The following is a 22,667-nucleotide window of genomic DNA, read 5'->3' as shown; positions in this document are numbered from 1 at the left end:
TAACAACTTTCATAAAACTTTAGGAAATTTTAAAAAACTGGTCTTAACCTCTAAAGGAACTGGTTTTTTACTGTATCAGTTTCATTAAAAGATTATTCCCTGCCATTTAATGCTGATAATAGTCTTAGAAATGATTCTAGAAACGAAGTCTTAAAAGCATCTATACAATTCCAAAATATAGACTTCAAGAAGAAAATTTCCAATGACTTATAAAAATGAATGCTACAGATTGACATTTAGTTATTTCCTAGGGGCTAACCTCTCCTAGTGACAAATTCTGTGGACAAGCAAACAGGAGCCTAAGAGTTTAAATCACAGTTCATCCATTACTTCTATCAGGACAAACTAGAGTTTCTATCTGGGATGATGAAAAAGTTGAAGAAGAAGAGTCTCCTGGGTCCCAGAGCAAGGAGGGATTTCTAAGACAGACTGAATTTCAGTAGCAAATCTCCTCTTCTACCTGCATATACCGCGGTCACCTCAAATTCAACATATCTAAAAGTCAAACCAAATCTATCCAACAACTTGCAGTATCTCATATCTGCTGCAAGCTTCAACTAGAATAAATGCCTGTGGTCACTGTTCCGTCCTATCTTATGTATCACCACATGCATGGTACTCTGCGAGGTACTGGCACTCCATGATGAAGACTCAGCCCCTACCACCCACCAAGAATTGCCTAATAGGGAGATAAAAAGAAGTAAACAGGTTACCAAATCATGCCATGGCACAGACAGGTGTAGGAACTCAGCATGGAGGCCCATGTGACAGTGTGACCTGCTGGGAGATCACAAAGCAGTCAAGCAGTTCAGTTGGGCTAGAAAGGAGAGAGCAAGAATGAGTGATCATGCGTGCAAGAGACAGAAAGAAAAAGCAAGAGCTAGAGCATATTCCCACAAAGGTGCCTGTGAGAGATGGAGAGTATGTGTGTGGTAGGGGGGAGTGGGGAGGACAGGCAATGAAAGGAAGAAACGCCAGTTCACATAGGGCTACCAAACCTAGGGATCTGGCTGTATTTGCTGTCTTCGCTGGTATCTTCTTGTTATACTGTGCCTTCCATCCCCAGCACTTTATGGAATTTGCTCTCCCCAAGATCATCAACAATCTTGTTGTTACTTAATCTAGTAACACTTCAGTCAGTATCTTACCTGATATCCTCCCTCCCCTTGCAGGATCTGACAACAGTAGTCACTTCCTTTTCTTGAAACAATTTTATCCCAGCTCCCACGACATCCTACTGGATTTATTCCCCACTCTCTGGCTGCTCCTTACTTTCTCCTTCTCCTCTGCCCATCAGGGCTCTGTTATCGGTTCTCTTTACTTCTTCCTCCACACCTCATCTCTGGGTGGTACTGGCTACTCTCGTGCCTTTGGTAATCATCTGTATATGCTGACGATTCCCTTTTCCAAGTAGTAACAGCAATCTTTTACTGAGTCATGTGCCCAGAACTGTCCTAAGTGCTTCCCATTATGATCCCCATTTTGTACAGATGAAAAACCTGACACAGTGGGGTGAATTAGCCTGTTGGTTTTACTACAGTCATTGTGTTTTGTATAATTCACTCTATCACAGAGAAATTTTGTTTGTTTTTGAGACGGAGTCTCATTCTGTCGCCCAGGCTGGAGTGCAGTGGCGCAATCTCGGCTCACTGCAAGCTCCGCCTCCCAAGTTCACGCCATTCTCCTGCCTCAGCCTCCCGAGTAGCTGGGACTATAGGAGCCACGCCCAGCTAATTTTTTGTATTTTTAGTAAAGACAGGGTTTTACCATGGTAGCCAGGATGGTCTCGATCTCCTGACCTCGTGATCCGCCTGCCTCAGCCTCCCAAACTGCTGGGATTACAGGCGTGAACTACCGCACCCAGCCCACAAAGAAATTTAAAAGAATGGCATGAAGAATTGTTAGGAAGAAGCAAGCTGAAGACCTATGTATTACATAAAACCACTTTTATTAAAAATGGGACTACTTCACATTTCTGTGTGACTTGAGTTTTTAAAATAACAGTAAATTTTTTTTTAATGGAACACAGGATTCTGGTGGACACGTTAGCAAAAAAGACAAAGAAGTGTTAGTGATGTCTGATTTGGCTGTATTTTTCACTTATACTAAATACTAAAAGCTTGTGTTCTTCAGTCGGATATAGAATTTAACAAGTAATACTACAGAGTAAGTTCTATAGAATTTAATTTTCAAAGAGCCCAATTTAAATACAACGGTTTTCTTAAACTTTTTTTCCCCCCCACCGAGACAGGGTCTCACTTTGTCACCCAGGCTGGAGAGCAGTGGCATGATCGTGGCTCACTGCAGCCTTGACCTCCTTGGGCTCAAGTGATCCTCCCACCTCAGCCTCCCAATTAGCTGAGGCCACAGGCGCATGCCACCACACCAGGCTAATTTTTTTTTGTTTGCAATTTTTGTAGAGATGGGGTTTCTGCATATTGCCCAGGTTGGTCTTGAACTCCTAGGCTCAAGTGATCCTTCAGCCTTGGCCTCCCAACATTCTGGGATTACAAGCATGAACCATGCCTGGGGCCTTCTTAAACTTTTGACATTGTTTTTCACACAGGAAACAGAAACAAGCTTCCATGCGCTATTCACTTGAAAAGACAATTTAATTAAGTAGCTACTGTAACAATACATTTCTAGAAAGCTTAATTGCAGATGGAATGGAACAAATGTTAAAGGGTAAACATGCCCCCACCCCCAGTCCCATTCTCAAAGTGCGCCCTTCCCTATATGACACTACCTTAAGTCTACTGGATAGTCATTATATTTACAACAGAAATGGAATCTTAATTACTAACACCTTAAACTCATTTTTAAAAAAGGACAGATCCAAACTTATGTAACGTCAGTTTGATCCAGAACAATGTTCACAAATTTTAATTCATTAAATCCAAAATAATAAAGTTTTACTAAATTAATAATTGAAAAACTACATAATCTAATTTAGTTTGAAAAAACAAGCCTAACACACTAAAAAGGAAATTATGGCAAAAGCAGCCCCAGTTCGTTAACTGAATTTGTTATCAAACAGACCTAATGTATTCAGAGAAAAATTTTTCTGGTGAGTTATGAAACACTAAAGAGCATCTGTTTATTGAGCACCTCAAAGGAGTTTGGCTTGGTAGACAGAAAATAGAGTGGAGGCGAGAAAACAAATCCCAAAAGAATAAAGGTCATGACCTTAACCCTCTAGTAACAGGGAACAGGTACACAGGAATATCATCAACAGGAGCAAGTATCGCTTGTCTTACAGAAGAGTGGAATTCCAGAGAGACTCACTGCAAGGTCAGCTTCTGTTTACAGAGGGGTTAAATTATGGTGTACTTGAAGCCAAGGTTTGTTAGCAGGATTTTAGCTGCTGGAGTTTTAACGTTATCTGAAAACATTACTTTTATTCAACTAGTAGAGTAAAAATCTTAAGACTGTATAATAATATTTTTGGAAAATTAATCAGGCAGAAATATTCAGTATAGATAAACTGGGCAGAATAGACTAGAATCAAGGAGACCAAGTAAGGTTCTTATGATAATCTAGGCACAAGGTGACCAAGTCTAGGTTAGTAAGAAGTGGAAAGAGGAGGTGCTATAGTCACAAACTATATTTTGAAAGAAGAACTAATGGGACCTTTCTTTGTCTAGTGGACAAAGAGAATGAAAGCAAGGCAAGAGTTAGGCCGGGCACGGTGGCTCATGCCTGTAATCCCAGCACTCTGGTAGGCCGAGACAGGCAGATTACCTGAGGTTGGGAGTTTGACACCAGCCTGACCAACATGGAGAAACCCTGTCTCTACTAAAAATACAAAATTAGCTGGGTGTGGTGGCGCATGCCTGTAATCCCAGCTACTTGGGAGGCTGAGGCAGGAGAATCGCTTGAACCCGGGAGGCAGAGGTTGCGGTGAGTCGAAATCGCACCATTGCACTGCAGCCTGGGCAACAAGAGTGAAACTCCATCTCAAAAAAAGAAAAGAAAAAAAAAAAGAAATCATGGCAAGAGTCAAAATTTCCATGGGTTATGACAAACTCAAACCTAGACCTACCTACCTACCTTGCCTACTAACAGTGGTAGATATCTGACTATGCACTAAAATCCCAATTTAGGCACTCATGTATGTAGCAGAGACAGTGAGAGGTCACAACTTAAGGCAGAAACCTTGACGTGGATCACCTCCACCTGGCCTAAAGTTTACCTAACAATAAGCCCAAACAGCACCACCTATCAGCAACATCCAGACACTCTAGCTTCCTAATAATAACGGAACTGAGGTCTCTGCCTTCTTTTGACTTTAAAAGACCTATCCCATTTTTCCTCCCTCAAACCTCATCTCCCAGAGCCTCCACTCTATGCTAGATTGGGATCTCTCTTTGATAGTAAAACGTTTCCTCTCAGCACTCAATCTTCGGTTTCATTTTCCTCAACAGCTGCCTCAATGGAAATTAGGAGTTACTACAAGGAGAGATGACAGCTGAGAAAAGATCATTCTGGGATACAACAAGAAAGAGTTAAATGCTGAGTACATGTGCTGAGCAAACTGGGGCAGCAACATACAAGAAAACTGCCCAAGGTTAAATGGACAGAAAGTGACAGAAACAGAATGTGAAGAGTCAGTATGGCTCCAACAGTCCATGCTTGTATTACACCACATTACCCCTCTTAACATCAGCAGAAGAGCATAAGGGTTAAGAGTAGGCTATTTGAAACAGAGATTATTACACGTTTTAATAGAGATTATTGCACGTGATCTTCTACAGCAGTTTCAATAGAATTGTGGGGAAAGAGAAAGTGGGAATAGTGAGTTTATGTCATTTTCTATAGAAGTTGAGCAGTAGAAGATAGGAGAGAAATTGAATGGCAATGTGAAAGGTCAATAGAGTGGCTTTGTTTATGGGTTTTTAAGGATGGCAGGGGGTACCTGTGCCATTCCGAAGACAGAAAAAATAGATGCTCTTAGAGAGCAAAAGATTAATGATAACCAAATGAGGGAAATGACTATGCGGGCAAGATTCTAGAGAAAACAAGAAAGAAAGGATTAGCTTTAGGAAAGAGAAACAACACCTTCTCTACTGAGACCAGAAAGGTCAGATAAGCAATAACAAGCTGAAGCAGAGATGAGACTTTATGAAAGTACTCATGCCAGCAGGTCTCAATCACCTCCATGTAACAAGCTGCAGGGTTAGTTATTCAGCATGACGTAAAGAAGCTACGTGCAGCAGGTTCAAAGAAAATGCAAGATTGGAAAGTACCCTAAGCTGAAATGTCCTTAAATTCAAGAATTGGTTTCATAAAATAATCACCTACTTTAAATAAAATTCATAAGGTAGAAATTCTCTATATTGAGTTAACATATAAAAAGACACACCTAAGGCCAGGTGCAGTGGCTCATGCCTGTAATCCTAGCACTTTGGGATCCGCCGAGGCAGGCGGATCACTTGAGGTCAGGAGTTTGAAACCAGCCTGGCCAACATGGTGAAACCCGGTCTCTACCAAAAATACCAAAAAAATTAGCCAGGCATGGTGGCAGGCATGTGTAATCCCAGTTACTCAGAAGGCTGAGGCAGGAGAATTGCTTGAACCTGGGAGGCAGAGGTTGTAGTGAGCTGAGATTGTGGCCATTGCCATCTCGGCTGGGCAACAAGAACGAAATCTTGAGCCTGGGCAACAAGAATGAAACTCTGTCTCAAAAGAGAGAGAAAAAGAGAGAGAGAGAGAGACCTAAATTCCTTTCAAAGAATAATGACTATCTAAGCACTGTGGAAACGAGTCACGATGCCAAAGAAAGACATCAAGAGTTAGGCAAGGTAAACCACAGAAGGTTTCTCAGAAGATTGGTTGAAAAAAAAGGGTGTATTTTAAGCACAAGAAATGGCACATATAATAGTAAGAAGCTGGAAATGCCCCAAATTGGCTCAGCTTGAGAGGGAGCAACACCTAAGGCAATAATGAGAACAGGGCTAATGAAGAAACATGCAGAGCAGACAGAGAAGTGCCTTGTGATACAGAACAGTTAAGATCACAGCCTCTGTAGCAGATGGCCTGGGTCCAAATCCTGACTCTGTCCTTTGCAAATCATGTGACCTTGGGCAAGTTAGCCTCTCTAGTCTTCAATGTTCTTACCTATAAAATGAGGGTGATGATATGTATCTTACAGAGTTAAGCTCTCAATGAACGTTTCCCTTTTTTTGAGATGGAGTCTCGCTCTATTGCCCAGGGTAGAGTGCACTGGCGCAATCTTGGCTCAATGCAACCACCGCCTCCCTGGTTCAAGCAATTCTCCTGCCCCAGCCTTCCGAGTAGCTGCGATTACAAGTACCTGCCACCACACCTGGTTAATTACTTTTAGTAGAGATGGGGTTTCACCATGTTGGCCAGGTTGGTCTTGAACTCCTGACCTCAAGTGATCCGCCCGCCTCAGCCTCCCAAAGTGCTGGGATTACAGGTGTGAGCCACCCCACCCAGCCTCAATGAACGTTATCTGGTAGGCAGAGTGTTAGTAACAAGTAACGTTACTATGGTCAAGGGAATCACTATAAATTCTTCAACTGAGGAATGATTAAATAAGAAGAGTAAAGAAAATTATTTTAATTCTATAGGGGAGACTGACTTCAGAATCTGTACACTATTCTAGTTATAGTGTGTTAGACATGGCCGCCACTCATCGCCTCAATATAAAAGGCAATTTACCTTTTATATCGTGCAGCGGTCATGTAATACAAGTGCCCCGACCCCCTGAAAAAAACGTTGTTGCTGTTTTTCCCTAATGTTATAAATACATGTTTACACTAAGGTCATATCTAAATTCCAAGTTCCCCCTTGCTCTCATCCATCCTCATTTGTAAAGCAGGCCAACTTCTTTAAAGGAGGCCAGCCTTAAAGTGCTTTGGTTACACTAAGGATTTAGTGACTCAGAGGGAAGAAAAGGTTAAGACAAAGGAAGTCATGGCTGGGCTAATGCCTTAAAGCAAACATAAAGGTGCCAATAGGCAAACATCTAGAAAACTTTAATATTGATGAAAAATTCTTAGTGTTTCCCAAGCAGATTCTATGGAACAAAAGTGTCCTCAAGAACTTAACTGATTTACATGACTAAAAGCAGTGATGGACAAGTAGGTCTGTTAAGTGCTTAGCTAAGCACAATGCATTTCACTACTTGACTTTTTTCTGGCCTTAAGTAGAGAGCCTCATGAAGCTCATAAAACATTTTCCCACAAAATTTATCCTTTCCTCCTCTTTTTTCTTAGAGCAGGTAACAGGTCTTATGTCCCATAGCACATACTTTGGAGTCGTGCTCTGTTGCCCAGGCTGGAGTGCAATGGCACAATCGCAGTTCACTGCCACCTCTGTCTCCCGGGTTCAACAGATTCTCCTGCCTCAACCTCCGGAGTAGCTGGGATTACAGGCATGCGTCACCACGCCCAGCTGATTTTTTTTTGTATTTTTAATAGAAACGGGGTTTCACCATGTTGGCCAGGCTGGTCTCAAACTCATGACCTCAAGTAATCTGCCCACCTTGGCCTCCCAAAGTGTTGGGATTACAGGCGTTAGCCACATGCCAGGCCTGAAGCTCTGTTCTAAAAGAAGGGATCGGCCGGGCGCAGTGGCTCACACCTGTAATCCCAGCACTTTGGGAGGCTAAGGCGGGCGGACACGAGGTCAGGTGATCAAGGCCATCCTGGCTAACATGGTGAAATCCCATCTCTACTAAAAACACAAAGAATTAGCCAGGCGTGGTGGCAGGCGCCTGTAGTCCCAGCTACTCTGGAGGCTGAGGCAGGAGAATGGTGTGAACTAGGGAGGCGGAACTTGCAGTGAGCCGGGATTGTGCCACTGCACTCCGCCTGGGCGAGACAGCAAGACTATATCTTAAAAAAAAAAAAAAGAAAGGATCTTGTTTGAAAACAAAATCAATGAAAAACCTGGTCATTAACTGTTGATTCAAAAACTAAATGTAAATAACAACAACCACAATCATAACAGCAAATAATATTTGTTAAACATTTATTATGTGCCAAGTGCCATTATATGGAACTTTATCAACCTCTCAGATAGTTAACTTTTATTATCCCTAGTTTACATATGAGGAAATAAATGAACGAGACAGGGGAAACTTATTCAGGGTTACACAGCCTAGTAAGTGATAAAAGTCTCCATAAAATCTCTCCAAAGAGCAGACACTCAGCTGTCTCTGGCCTTAGCAACAAGAAGAATATTTAATACCCTTGTTTTTCAGAAGTATATACAAAGGATCAATGACTAAGGTCTTTGATCTTTAGCTTCTCTAAAGAGATTAACATCAAATAATGTCTTGGAGTTTTCACCTAAGTTTACACCTGGAGTTCTGCTGTCCAGAACTCCAGGAGGGAAAAAACACCAATACAATCTACTGTTTGAAACCGAAATAAAAATGAGATACCCTGGGTGATTTTATTTATGAATTTTCTAATTAATCCTGACAAAATTGAGACATTCGTAAAATGAGTGTCAAAATTTAAATGTCATACACTGGAAAAGGTTATTTTTATTTGGTAGTTATAAAGGGTGCTGGACTCTGTTCTCCAGTTGGTGATTTCTGCCAACCCTGAGAATGTTTTCAGAGGAAACTTGACTTAGCACGAGTCAAACTCTTGGCTAGAGTTTAAATCACAGTATTTTGAAAATGTAGGTTTTAAAGATTTTTCCAAACTCTGTTTTCCTGTATATAGGGGGACCACAAACACCCAAACAAAAGCTGACTGAACTTCTTTATATAATAAACATGAGAAATACCCTTAACAGGGAAATAATTGTTTAAAAACTATCCAAGTAGCCAGACAAAGCTTATTTGAAAGGCCTATGAGACCAAGAAATATAACTGCTGCTATAATAATAGGAACAACAATAATAATAGCAGCTAATACTTTGGGGGCTCTTACTGCATTGCTAGACATTGTACAAGCTGTTTACATTTTCCTCATTTCATCTTTTCAACATCTCCCTGAGGAACATACTTCCACTATCAGCTCTAGAGATGAGGATACTGAAGCGGAGAGATTAATTTGTCCAAGGTCAAACAGCTTCATAGCTTCAAGGAAGAAGAACTAGCAGTCCCACCCAGGCAGCCTGGTTCTAGATCCAGAGGTCATGCTTTAAACCATTTTACAACACTCCCTAGCTCAACCTGGCTTGTGCCCCCCAGCCTCAGCTGGGATCATTAAGTTGTATCATGAATCAAAACGCACCCTCCAAGAGCTAATGGTAAACACCATACGTGGACCATTTTCCAGACTGGCCAATAAAAACAAGTCTCAAAGAATTTTTTTTTTTTTTTTTTTTTTTTTGAGACAAGTCTCACTCTGTTACCCAGGCTGGAGTGCAGTGGTGCCATCTTGGCTCACTGCACTCGCCGCCTCTCGGGTTCAAGTGATTCTCCTGCCTCAGCCTCCCAAGGAGCTGGGACTTCAGTGCACACCACCAAACCTAGCTAATTTTTGTATTTTTAGTAGAGATGGGGTTTTGCCATGTTGGCCAGGCTGGTCTCAAACTCCTGACCTCAAGTGATCTGCCCGTCTCAGCCTCCCAAAGTGTTGGGATTACAAGCATGAGCCACTAAGTCTCAAAGAATTTAAAAGGACTGATATTATACAAAACATGCTCTCCAACTACAGTGGAATTAAATTAGAAATCACCCAAAGCAAAATCTGTGAAATCCCCAAATATGTGGAAATGAAACACACTTCTAAATAACCCATGGGTCAAATAAGAGATCATATGGAAAATTAGAAAATGTCTTGAACTGAATGAGGATGAAAACAAAACATATCAAAATATGTGGAAGGCAGCTAAAGCAATGTTTATAGAGGCAAATCTACAGCATTAAGTGATTATATTGGAAAATTAAAAAAAGTTTAAAAATCAATGATTTAAGTTTTCACCTTAAAAAAAAAAAACTAGAAAAAAAGGCAAATTAAACTCAAAGTAAACAGAAGGAAGGAAGTAATACAGAGCAGAAATCAATGAGACTGAAAACGACAAAATTCCTTTCTGTAGACATCAATCAGCTAGTTCTAAAATTTGTATGAAAGCAAAGGAAGGAGAATAGCCAAAACAATTTTGGGGAAAAAAAGTTGGAGGATTCACATTAACTGATTTAAAGACTTACTATAAAACTACAGTATTTATAGTGTGAATTGGTGAGGAATACACGTAGTGTTCACTGGAACAAAGATTCCAGAAATTCACAAATTTATAACCAATGAATTTCTAACAAAAGTGCTAAGAGGAAAGAAATAGTCTTTTTTGTTTTAGAGATAGAGTCTTGCTCTGTTGCCTTGGCTGGGGTGCAGTGGCGTGATCACAGCTCACTGCAGCTTCGAACTCCTGGGTTCAAGAGATCCTCTGCCTCAGCTTCCTGAGTTGTTGGGACTACAGGTATGTGCCACCACTCCTAGCTCAAGTTTTTTATTTTTTGTAGACATAGGGGTCTCCCTATGTTGCCCAAGCTGGTCTTGACCTCCTGGGCTCAAGTGATCCTCCTGCCTCAAGCCTCCCAAAGTTCTGGGATTAGAGGCATAAACTACTGGGTCCAGACTAGGAATAGTCTTTTCAACAAATAGTGTTTGAACAACTGGATATAAATATGCAAAACAAACAAAAAACCTCACACTGTATGCAAAAACAGACCATAAGCTTAAGTGTGAAACTGAAATCCATAAAGCTTCATTATTACTACCCATAATAAAAACAGGACACCTTAGAGATAAGAAGCAACATTTAGGTTGTGTACTGTGGAGTATGACAATTAATCCCCCCAAGAATTATGAGAGATTGGTTTTGCCTTATATTATTATTTTCTGACTCTAATATTAAAAAAGAGAAAGGAAAATACAGGTGTGCCACCTCTTAAAGAAAATGAGCCATTTGGGGTCGGGCATGGTGGCTCACACCTGTAATCCAAGCACTTCGGGAGGCCGAGGCAGGCGATCACCTGAGGTCGGGAGTTCAAGACCAGCCTGACCAACATGGAGAAACCCCATCTCTACTAAAAATACAAAAAATTAGCCAGGCGGCCGGGCGCGGTGGCTCAAGCCTGTAATCCCAGCACTTTGGGAGGCCGAGGCGGGCGGATCACAAGGTCAGGAGATCGAGACCACAGTGAAACCCCGTCTCTACTAAAAATACAAAAAAAAATTAGCCGGGCACGGTGGCGGGCGCCTGTAGTCCCAGCTACTCAGGAGGCTGAGGCAGGAGAATGGCGGGAACCCAGGAGGCGGAGCTTGCAGTGAGCCGAGATCGCGCCACTGCACTCCAGCCTGGGCAACAGCGTGAGACTCCGTCTCAAAAAAAAAAAAAAAAATTAGCCAGGCATAGTGGCGCACACCTGTAATCCCAGCTACTCAGGAGGCTGAGGCAGGAGAATTGCTTGAACCCGGGAGACAGAGGTTGCAGTGAGCTGAGATCACACCATTGCACTCCAGCCTGGGCAACAAGAGCAAAACTCCGTCTGAAAAACGACGACGACAACAACAACAACAACAACAAAACGCTATTTGGAAATGAAAGTGAAATTCTTCTTATTTTACTTGGAAATCCTTATATCCAAGGAAGAAACACAAGGTTGCCCTCACAGCAGGTCCAAAGCTGACTATACCATACAGGAGGCCTGTTTCCATACTGTAGTTTAATATCAGAGATTTGAGTTGCACAGGAAGACTCTTTAAAAACAGCCAGTGTGTTTTACTGAGCACTTCCAAAGTATAAGAGACTATTTTAGGCACCACATCAGCATTAAGGGGATCTGGTGATAACTCACTGCTTCTGAGTCAAGATTACAATCTAAGTAATAAGATGTGCATAAAATAACTTTAAATGCACTACAAAGAAATCTAAATTTCAATAAAGGAACATAAGAGCTATAGGAGTTCAAAGGAAGAAGAGATTGCTTACAACAGTAAAGGTCAAATTAGCCCCTTCTGAAGAGGTAAAATTCAAATTACTCTTGAAGAATAAGTAGGATCTGAAAATGTGAGATCGTTCAGGGAGAATAAGATTCAGAAGCAAAGGGTACAATATGAACTATGGCATAAGGGCAAAGAAGTGTGGGGCATGTGTTAAGTACTTGGCGCTTACTTGGAGCATGGGTACCAGAAAGGGAACAGAGGAAAACACGGTTGTCCAGAGAGGTTAAATGTCTGTGGCAGGCCTTAAAAAGGAGACAGCCTAGATAGGAAACTAATATAATGTTCTAGGAAGAATGTCTGAATCAAGGCAGATACCAGAAACATTTTAACAAGCAGGATGGACAACATTTGGGAATGACTTAGTATGAGGAGCAAGAGACATGTAAGAATGAAGCTGGGTAAATGAGAGGATGGAAGCAGGGTAATAAAAACATGAAACAAGCCAGACGCAGTGGCTCATGCCTATAATTCCAGCCCTCTGGGAAGCTGAAGTGGGAGGATCACGTGAGGCCAGGAGTTGGAGACCAGCCTGGGCAACACAGTGAGACTCCATCTCTCCAAAAAAAAAAAAAAAGGAAAAATAGAAAGAAAGGAGGAAAAACAGATGCATACAAGTAGGGAGCAAAAACGAGTGTTGTTGAGTTTTAAAGTGTGTGTGTGTTGAGTTTCAAGTGACAGAGGAATATTTAAGTGGTGAGATCCATTTTTAATTTACATAACTGAAGTAGGCTGCAAATGTGGCGCTACAGCTCAAAACTGAGATATCATCTTGACATACACACGTGAAGCTGACTGTGAGTCTGTGCAGTACTGACCTTTGAGAATAAGTATGCATACAGGGTGACACACTTTCATATGTGCGCTACTTTAATCCTTATGAAGCAACTTTGTGAGAGAAATAGTATCATGTCTTGAAATTACATTATTTGGCCTGTAAGTTCTTCCTAGCCAACGAGTTCACAGTTAGAACTAGTTTTATGTTAACCACCTCTGCTGAATACAGAAAAAAGGAAACCACCACAGATGGAATTATAAGTATTCAGTTTATAACAGACAACTAAGATAGAATGAGAATCTTTCAGTTCATTTTCACTCCTTGTAGCTGCCTGACCCTGCAGCACAATCACGTGCTAACCAGTTCCAAGCAAACCATGCCCCTGGCTAACAAATGGGCGATGGAGTGGTGAAGTGCGATCAGTGGTCCATGAAGTCTGTTTGGTTGTCTCCAACAGGGGTTGGAGTGGGCTCTGAGTAGGGGTGGTTGATGGGGACTCTGCCCTCTGAAGTACCCTTTGAGAGACTGCCCAGAAGAGAGACAGGCCATGAACAGGTTCCATGTAAACACCTTCATATTCGGGAGGTGGGAAGCAGAGGAGAACCATGGGTGCTGCCAACCAAGGAGATGTTACAAGTCTTTGCTAAAACAAAGGAAGGCATTTCCTTTCCCTTCACAGTAATACTCCTTCTGCAGTCTTACACTCATTCTCCTTTTCTTTCTTAGTGAACAGAGATCAGCTGTGCTATTTTCACCATTAGTATGAAAACCAGTAAATGAAGGTCCTATACTACTCTAGTTTAACCAGAGCTAAAAGTAACCTTTTGTGTTTCCGTTTCTGTATCTTTTCATTAACAATAATAAAACAAGTGTTTATAACTATGTGCACATAGTAGGTAAAATGTGCCAAAACTATACAATAATTAATCTTTCAAATCATCACATGGAATCTGATACATCTTATAAAAACTAACCCTCCAACTAATAATTGAAACATACATTTCCGAACTATTAATACTTTAGAGATGGAAGAAAAACAGTACAAATCTATTTTATAGGGGTGAAAAATGTGGTTCAGGAAGCTTAGTTTGTTGTAACATTCTTGCCTCATTTTGAAACTCTTCTGTTAATCACCTTGGTATTATATTAGCTCTCTGCATACATCTTATTTGTCCTGTTAGACCACAGTCTCCCAGAAAATAGGGACCCTGTTCTAACTTCCTTTTAATGATATCTAACAATATGCTCCACAGATCGACAGTGCATACTAAATGTCTGTAAAATCAGTTATCACTCAGAAAGGAAGGCAGGAAGGAAGCTTAGCCAAATAACATATAATTCTAAACTCAGAGTGAAAAATGCATTTTATTTTTGAAACCACACCTACCCTTAACCATCCTCATGATTTATGAAATACTCTCTAAGCATGTAGCCCTTGCTAAGCAATAGTTCTTCAGTTATCTCTCCTTCCAGAAATCTAGGCAAGCTTATTCGTTAGTCATAGATGTTATATATCTATGTATGATGTTATACATAGAGTTATAGATGATCAAGAATTCTAACAATGAAATCTAAGATCTATCCTCTGACCCACTTACAACAAAACGAAGGAAGTTTAACATTTTATAGTCAGAAAAATCCTGAGAAAATGTTTTACTGGTTTCATTTCTTTGGTTGAAAAACTCTTCTCCCTCTTAAAATATCTCTTCTATGTTAATAGTATCTTGAAAAACAATATCCTTACGCCTTGATGTAAAAAGCTTAATGTAAAGACAGAAATCTGTGTGGTCTCTCCAAGTCAGTATTACAGAATTCTGGCACTATGTATACAAGCCCCTGCTATTTTAGGATCACAAGAAACAGCTAGCCTGGGAAAACGAGAGAGAGGTGAACCATTCCTAACATCTTAACAGCCACTTCAAGCAACCACTTGTTCTACAAATACCACAGGCCTCTTGGGAATCCTTAGATTTGGTTGATAACTTAAATTCTGGCAACTTTCCTTGCAACAGAACTGTTCTATCTGAAATGGGCATTAGCAACAGAAAACTATGTAACCATATCACATTCTCCTTTGTACTTTTTATGGAATTCAAATGAATTCACATTTCAAAATTGAAGTAAGGTAGCATTTACAACAAATCCAAGCAGATCCATGTGCCATCATTTCTGTAACTTTGGAGTGTGCACCACATTGTCTGTAAAGCTGGCCACCAAGAATGCCTCTCATCTCTGCATACATCTGCTACTCTTCCCACCAAGAAGGGGAGTCTATTTCCCCTCCCCTTGAATCTGGTCTATCCTTGCAACTTTCGCCAACCAAAAGACTGCTACAGGAAGCAGGCTGTGCCAGTTTTAGGCCTAGATTGAAAAGAGATCTAGCAGGATCCACTTTTGACTTCTTGGCACCTGAAGCTGGCATGTAAGGAAGTCCAGGCTCTCCTGTTGGAAAGAGGCCATACAGAGAAAGAAGCCCAGCAGAAGACAACTACATGAGAGAAGTTGTGGGGAGGAGCACTTAGACACCTTAACCAAAAGCCAGTACCAAGGCTCTAAGAATGTGAATGAGACCATCCTGAATCCTTCAGTGCTGGTAGAGTCCGGCAGACACCACACGGGACAAAGACAAATCATCCCAACTGAGCCCTGCCCAAATGCAGATCCGAAGAATCATGAGCAAATATAACATTTCTGGATGGACAAAACTTTAAAATGGTAAACAGATTAGTGGCTGCCAGGGGTCAGGGACCAGAGTGAGAATGGAGGGTTAGCACCGGGAAGGTGTGGGATATGCTTACAAAAGGGCAACCCAAGGGATACTTTCAGTGTTAGTTCCCTTCACCATCTTGACTGTGGTGGTGCACACAGAAACACAGGCAGGTGATAAAACTGTACACACCTTAACATGCACAAATGTGTGCATGCACACGTGCATATATGAGCTCAAGTGCTGAATAAGATAAATGAGTTGTATCAATGCCAATATCCCGGTTGTGTTGTTAAGAGTTTTACAAAATGCTGCCCATTGGGAGAAACTAGGCAAAGAGAACATGAGATCTCTCTGCATTGTTTTTATTTTTAATAACTGCATGTGAATCTATAATTATGTCAATAAAAATTTCAAAATGGTGACATTAAGCTACTAGGTTTTGAGGCAGTCTGTTTTATAGCAATAGATAATATATAACTGATACAGAGCAGTAATATTTTAATGTAACTTGTTAGCTCAGATTTATAAGGAAAGACTAACTGGCTGTATAGCTGATGTTAATAAGTGCTAACGATATTTTTAATATGGTGTATTATTTTTGCCTAGTTTATCTGCATTTGACCAAACAGTTCTCAATCACAAGCAGTAACTGTCCCTTCAACTGGCTAGAGAGAAATGTGAAGAGACAAAAGGCAGACATGAAAAAGGTTAATACTGTCAAAGACGTACTTTCCTCACATTTTAACAACTCTGAAATTGGAGCGCATTTTATAACTGGCAGCATTTTTTTTATTGGTGGTACAAAAATAATGTTAAATCAACAGTCTTCAATTAGCTGAAATACATGATATTAAAATCTTAGTTCTTCCTGAATCCAAATTGGTATTTAGCTGCATTTGAAGGCATTGAAGATTTCTGAATTTTCTATAATGCTTTTTAGCACTGTATTTGTACTTACTCTTTACATCATACAGCAACCTTCCATTTATTATCAGAAGGGAATGTGATTCCTGTAAGTCAATAGATAACTTCAACTACCACAATTTAATAGGCAATTAAAAACACCCACCTAAAAAGGAAAAAACAAAAACTATAATATGGCAGAGACTGCAAACTTACTTCCAACATTTATTCCCTCCCTCCTTTTTGGTAAAATAATCCTGATTTTTAAAATAATGCATTTCCTACCTTTCCTGCAGCTGTTACATATATATATACACACACACATGACTAGTGCCTAAATTCTGACAATATCAAAATGGTATAGTCTCTACTATCCCAGGGTGTTGATAGGTGCCTGTAATCCCAGCTACTGGGAGGCTGAGGCAGAAGAGTCACTTGAACCCAGGAGGCGGAGGTTGCAGTGAAACGAGATCACACCACTGCACTCCAGCCTGGGCGACTGAGCAAGACTTCTCTCAAAAAATAAAATAAAAAATAAAATAAAATAAAAATAAAATAACATCATAAAATAACATAAAATAACATGAAATGAAATGAAATAAAATAAAATAGGGCCGGGCGCGGTGGCTCAAGCCTGTAATCCCAGCACTTTGGGAGGCCGAGACGGGTGGATCACAAGGTCAGGAGATCGAGACCATCCTGGCTAACACAGTGAAACCCCGTCTCTACTAAAAAATACAAAAAACTAGCCGGGCGAGCTGGCGGGCGCCTGTGGTCCCAGCTACTCGGGAGGCTGAGGCAGGAGAATGGCGTGAACCCGGGAGGCGGAGCTTGCAGTGAGCTGAGATCAGGCCACTGCACTCCAGCCTGGGCGACAGAGCGAGACTCCGTCTCAAAAAAAAAATAAAAAAAAATAAAATAAAATAAAATAAAATTCAGACACAGTGATTATAAACACAGCCCACATTTACTACTTAAAACAAAGGAACTGTCTTAAACAAAACTATAATAAGGTTTACCAAACAAGAAAGAATAAAAGGACGTAGACATATAAAGGATCCTTAGGAAAGGTTAGAAAAAGAATTGGTCTGCTGAAAGATAGGCTATCTGAATTCAGTAGCTTATCAGATACAGGCTGAGTGCAGGGAATGTGTGTGTATTTATTATTTCCTTATCAGCTCTACAGGAGAGGTGTGACTCTGTAGTATACCCCTGTTGGATACTTCTCCAGCATACATTCTTCCTTCCTCTCCTAGGAGAACCCTGATTTGGATTATATTCACTCCCAGCTCCAGCTTACTGTGACCAGAAACAAGCACACAGCCAAGGCAGATCAATCAGGGCCAAGATTTGGTTCGGGGACTTCCATTTAAGCCTCCCGGGAACGCTGTCCTAGTCAGTGTGGAGGATCAAGTCTTGGCTGAAGCCAGTTTTACCTGGATTTTTCAGTTACTGTATTGGAAAAACTAATTTATCGCTTAAGCCATTTGGGCTCTCTGTTCTGTTATTTGCGTCCAAACATTCAACAGATAAAATTTTTAGAGTGAACAAGGAGCATATGTAAAGTCAGAATTAGAGGTATTGCCAAGGTACCTATTGGTATCTATAATAGTTACCATTCCAAGAGAGTGACCAGACTCAAAAAACCTCATGAGCTTTCCTGAACTCATCTTAAATTTAAGTCTTTTTCTTTAAATAACCAAAGGTGGGAAATAGCATACTAAAATTCCTAACTCTGCGGCTAAATGACTTTTTCTGTATGGATGTATATGTGACAACACATTCTTTCACTGGACTAGTCAACAACTATATTAAGAAACAATAAGATACAGACTGTAAAACAGTGCAGTCACTTTGGAAAACAGTTCAGCTCCTCAAATTGTTAAACACACAGTTACCATATGACCCAGCAATCCCACTCCTAGGTATACAATCAAGAGAACTGAAAACACATGTACACATCTACAAAAAAAATGAAACAAATGTTCAAAGCAGCAGTACTCATAACCCAAAGGCAGAAATAACCCAAATGTCTACCACTGAGAAATAAACCAATTGTGCTATATATCCATGCAATGGAATATTTTGGGCCATAAAAAAGGAGTAAAATATGGCCGAGCGTGGTGGCTCACGAGGTCAGGAATTCAAGATCAGCCTGGCCAAGATGGTGGAATCCCGTCTCTACTAAAAATACAAAAATTATCCAGGCTCTGTGGCAGCGCCTGTAATCCCAGCTACTTGGGAGGCTGAAGCAGAAGAACTGCTTGAACCCAGTGGGGGAGGTTGCAGTGAGCCAAGATAGCGCCACTGGACTCCAGCCTGGGTGACAGAGACTCTGTCTCAAAAAAAAAAAAAAAAAAAAAAAAAAAAAAAAAAAAGAAAAGCAGTAAAATACTAATACTTGCTTGGCATGGATGAACTCTGAAAACATGAAAGCTAAGTGAAAGAAGTCAGATACAAAAGGCCATATATATTGGATGATTCCATTTATATGAAATGTCCAGAACAGGCAAGAAGATTAACAGTTACATAGGGCTGGGGTGGGGAAATAGGGGAATAGAAAATAAATGTTCATATGTACAGGTTTCTCTTTGAGGGGGATAAAAATTAGTGATGATGATTACACAACTAAAAACCACAGAATTGTGGCCAGATGCGGTGGCAGCACTTTGGGAGCCCGAGGCAGGTGGATCGCTTGAGCTCAGGAGTTCAAGACCAGCCTGGGCAATATGGGAAAAACCCATCTCTACAAAAAATACAAAAATAGCTGGGCGGGGTGGTGAGCACCTGTAGTCCCAAGCTACTTGGTGGGCTGAGGCGGAAGGATGGCTTGAGCCTGGGAAGCGGAGGTTGCAGTGAGGTGAGATTGTGCTACTACACCCCAGCCTGGGCAACAGAGTGAGAACCAGTCTGAAAAAATAAAATAAAAATAAAAACATCACTTGAACCCAGGGGGTTGCAGTGAGCTGAGATTGTGCCACTGCACTCCACCTGGGCAACAGAGTGAGATTCCATCTCATTCATTCATTCATTCATTTACAAACAAATAAATAAATTAACAAATCATAGAATTCTATATTATGAAGGGATGAATCTTATGGTCTGTTAAAAACTTACTAAAAAAAGAAACAGGCCAGCCACAGTGGCTCATGGCCTATAATCCCACCTCTTTGGGAGGCTGAGACAGGCAGATGACCTGAGGTCGGGAGTTTGAGACCAGCCTGACCAACATGGAGAAAACCTGTCTCTACTAAAAATACAAAATTAGCCAGGTGTGGTGGTGCATGCATGTAATCCCAGCTGCTCAGGAGGCTGAGGCAGGAGAATGGCTTGAACCCGGGAGGTGGAGGCTGCTGTGAGCCATGTCGTGGCATTGCACTCCAGCCTGGGCAACAGCATTAGACTCCGTCTCAAAAAAAAAAAAAAAAAAAAAAAAAAAGAGATACACAATACTTTGAACTATTAAAATCTTTATTATTCATCAGTTTTCTTTGCTAGTGTACTTTTAAGTGGAAAAAAAAGTTTTTTATATATATGCGCAAAACATCTAGATAGTCTCCCCATCCCAACTGACATTTTCATTATAGATTCCTGAAACCTTCATGTTATGGAAGTATGATAAATAAAAGGCCAAGTTATAATTATTTTCTGTAAAAGGGTGGAAAGAGAAATTGCCTCAGTTTGTTCATTCATGTGAATTATGTTAAAATTACTTGACTGTGTAAGTCAGAAGTTCTGGAATATGAAACAAAATGTATTAATTGGGCAAGTCCCAGTCTGTGCTTTATACAATTAGCCCAATGTTACAAAAACAAGTATCCCTTGTTATCCAAATCTATTCGGTTTCTGAGTTTGGAAAGTGAAAGGTCAAACACAGAGTGATAACTGAATTTCTTTTGGTTAGAGAGGCTCAATATCTGACAAGCTAGCAATTACTTCTTTCTTTACAGCAAAATAAGCATCAATATAACATAGCTTTCTGCTTTCACCACTGATCAATAGCGTGAGTCATAGGATTATTGGCTTGTATATTTAAGTGTGCACCTGTACTATTAGGCATTTAAGGCAAAATTTGATACTAAATAAACTATTACATCTAAAACTTCCATCATGCCCCAATATTTCTCGATATCTGGAATAGTAAATTTGAGGATCTGCAGGCTGAATTATTTTAATCACCAATATAGACTGTGTACAGTATTCCAGATAGAAAATAAATGGTTTAAAATTGTGATAGCAAGAAGAAGGGCTCAAAATCTGAAATTGTGGCCCAGAATCACACATAGAAACCTGGTATTTTTTAGGTAGATAAGAAGAGGGAACAAGGTTATAAACATCCCCTGAAGGTGTACTTGATTCATAAAAGTTATAATGACAACTAGCACCACAAAGTTAAAGACATCTACAGACAAGTATTAAAAACTTGTTCCTCGACCTAAGATAACAGCAGAACATTATACTATACACTAAGAGGCTACAGATATGGAGAAGAGTTTACTCACTTAAATATTTTAAGTGACTGAATAATTGAAAAGTAGGGACATTCCAAGAGTATCAATAAAATAATTTTCTAACTTCATAAATTCATTTCAAATACATGCACAGTAATGACATATTTGTTTAGCAAGGCAATTTTGTCAAAGATATATGCTGGGCTCTTTAAATAGATTTTCAATTATATTAAAAACAATGGAACTTTATTGTTTTAAATTGACAAAATAACCGACAGTGTCTGGTTTACTTGCATAGCTGCTAGTATTTCCATTTAAAATAGTTACCTAAGAATTTTAAAGCCTGAGCATGTTTTATTCTATAAAAGCTATGGAGAGTAAAACAGTAAGCTATGGTTGATCTGCTTACTTAGTGTATGTTATCTAAGAATGGAAAGAGAAGTCTCAAAATTGGAGTTTTAGAAACAACAAATTAGATAAAATTTCTTAAGAATAACAAAGCTCCACAAAAATCACTTTTTTAAAATAAAAAAAAATGGTTTGGAGAAAGCTGGCAAAATGGAATGGAAGTAGTCATGTTTTGAGCATTTAGTTGAGCCATTTATAAAGTTTCTAAACTGGTTTCATGGAAATTCTTGGAACTGATTCCGTATTTTTGTTTGCCAGATAGAGGGCAGGAAGAAAACACTCAACAGAGCTCATGTGGGTGGGAGTGCGGACGCTTCTCTCAGGCCCTCATCTGGGTGTTTATATTGTGACAGCAAACTCTGTGGTTAAGCTTGTGCAGTAATTAAGTAGTATGTTTATTATAACTAAATCTCAATAGACTTTTCTAAGATTTCCCCTCAGGCTCAGGGAGAAGTAAAATAGGATTCTGACTTATAAACACAGATAAACGAAGTTTTATGTTACTGAATACCTGCAACAATAGCCTCAAACTTCATTATGCATAAAACCAAACATAAGGAAAAGAGAAAAATAAATTCAAACAAAAAACCAGAAGAAAGGGAGATGTAACATCAATTTCAACACTAGAGAGGAAAAAAAAGGAGAAGATTTTAGCGTCTCTTTGGGGAAGGTGGAAATATGAATTCAGTTTATTTTTTATTTATTTTTCTTATTTGTTTATTTTTTTTATTTTTTTGTTTTTGCTTTTGTTTTTGAGACGGAGTCTCGCTCTGTCGCCCAGGCTGGAGTGCCGTGGCCGGATCTCGGCTCACTGCAAGCTCCGCCTCCCGGGTTTAAGCCATTTTCCTGCCTCAGCCTCCCAAGTAGCTGGGACTACAGGCGCCCACCACCTCGCCCGACTAGTTTTTTTTGTATTTTTTTAGTACAGACGGGGTTTCACCATGTTAGCCAGGATGGTCTTGATCTCCTGACCTCGTGATCCGCCCGTCTTGGCCTCCCAAAGTACTGGGATTACAGGCTTGAGCCACCGTGCCGGGCCTATTTGTTTATTTTTTAAGACAGGGTCTCACTCTGTCACCCTGGCTGCAGTGCAGTGGTATGATCTTGTCTTACTGCAACCTCTGCCTCCTGGGTTCAAGCAATTCTCCAGCCTCAGCCTCCCAAGTAGCTGGGACCACAGTGTACCACCACACCTGGCTAATTTTTGTATCTTTTGTAGAGATGGGGTTTCACCATGTTGCCTAAACTGGTCTAGAACTCCCGAGCTCAAAGCGATCTTCCTGCCTTGGCCTCCCAAAGTGCTGGGATTACAGGCGTGAGTCACCACATCTGGCCTTATTTTTTATTTTTTTAAGTAGAGGCGGGGTCTCACTCTGTTGCCCAGGATGGTTTCAAACTCCTGAGCTCAAATGATCCTCCCGCCTTGGCCTCCCAAAGTGCTAGGATTACAGGTGTGAGCCACCACACCTGGCCCTGGTTTAAGG

At 40.5% G+C, this 22,667-nt stretch overlaps 1 protein-coding gene across 3 annotated transcripts in view; it reads right to left on the bottom strand.

Moving 5' to 3' along the window:
• The window catches only part of LOC105494651 (signal peptide peptidase like 3), a 143,420-nt gene that overhangs the window by 61,620 nt on the left and 59,133 nt on the right, over positions 1-22,667 (bottom strand). The window contains exon 1 of one of the 3 annotated variants that reach the window (XM_011763298.3): positions 714-769. The exons of the other annotated variants lie outside the window; for them this stretch is intronic. Coding sequence (XP_011761600.1) covers positions 714-754 — 41 coding nt within the window. The 5' untranslated portion in view covers positions 755-769. Of the gene's footprint in view, positions 1-713; positions 770-22,667 lie in introns of those variants that run through there. 3 annotated transcript variants of the gene reach the window in all.

Source organism: Macaca nemestrina, chromosome 10 (assembly GCF_043159975.1).
Source record: "Macaca nemestrina isolate mMacNem1 chromosome 10, mMacNem.hap1, whole genome shotgun sequence".
NCBI classification, from domain to species: Eukaryota; Metazoa; Chordata; class Mammalia; order Primates; family Cercopithecidae; genus Macaca; species Macaca nemestrina.
The sequence above is the reverse complement of the archived record's forward strand: the minus strand, read 5'-3'. Positions and strand labels throughout refer to the sequence as shown.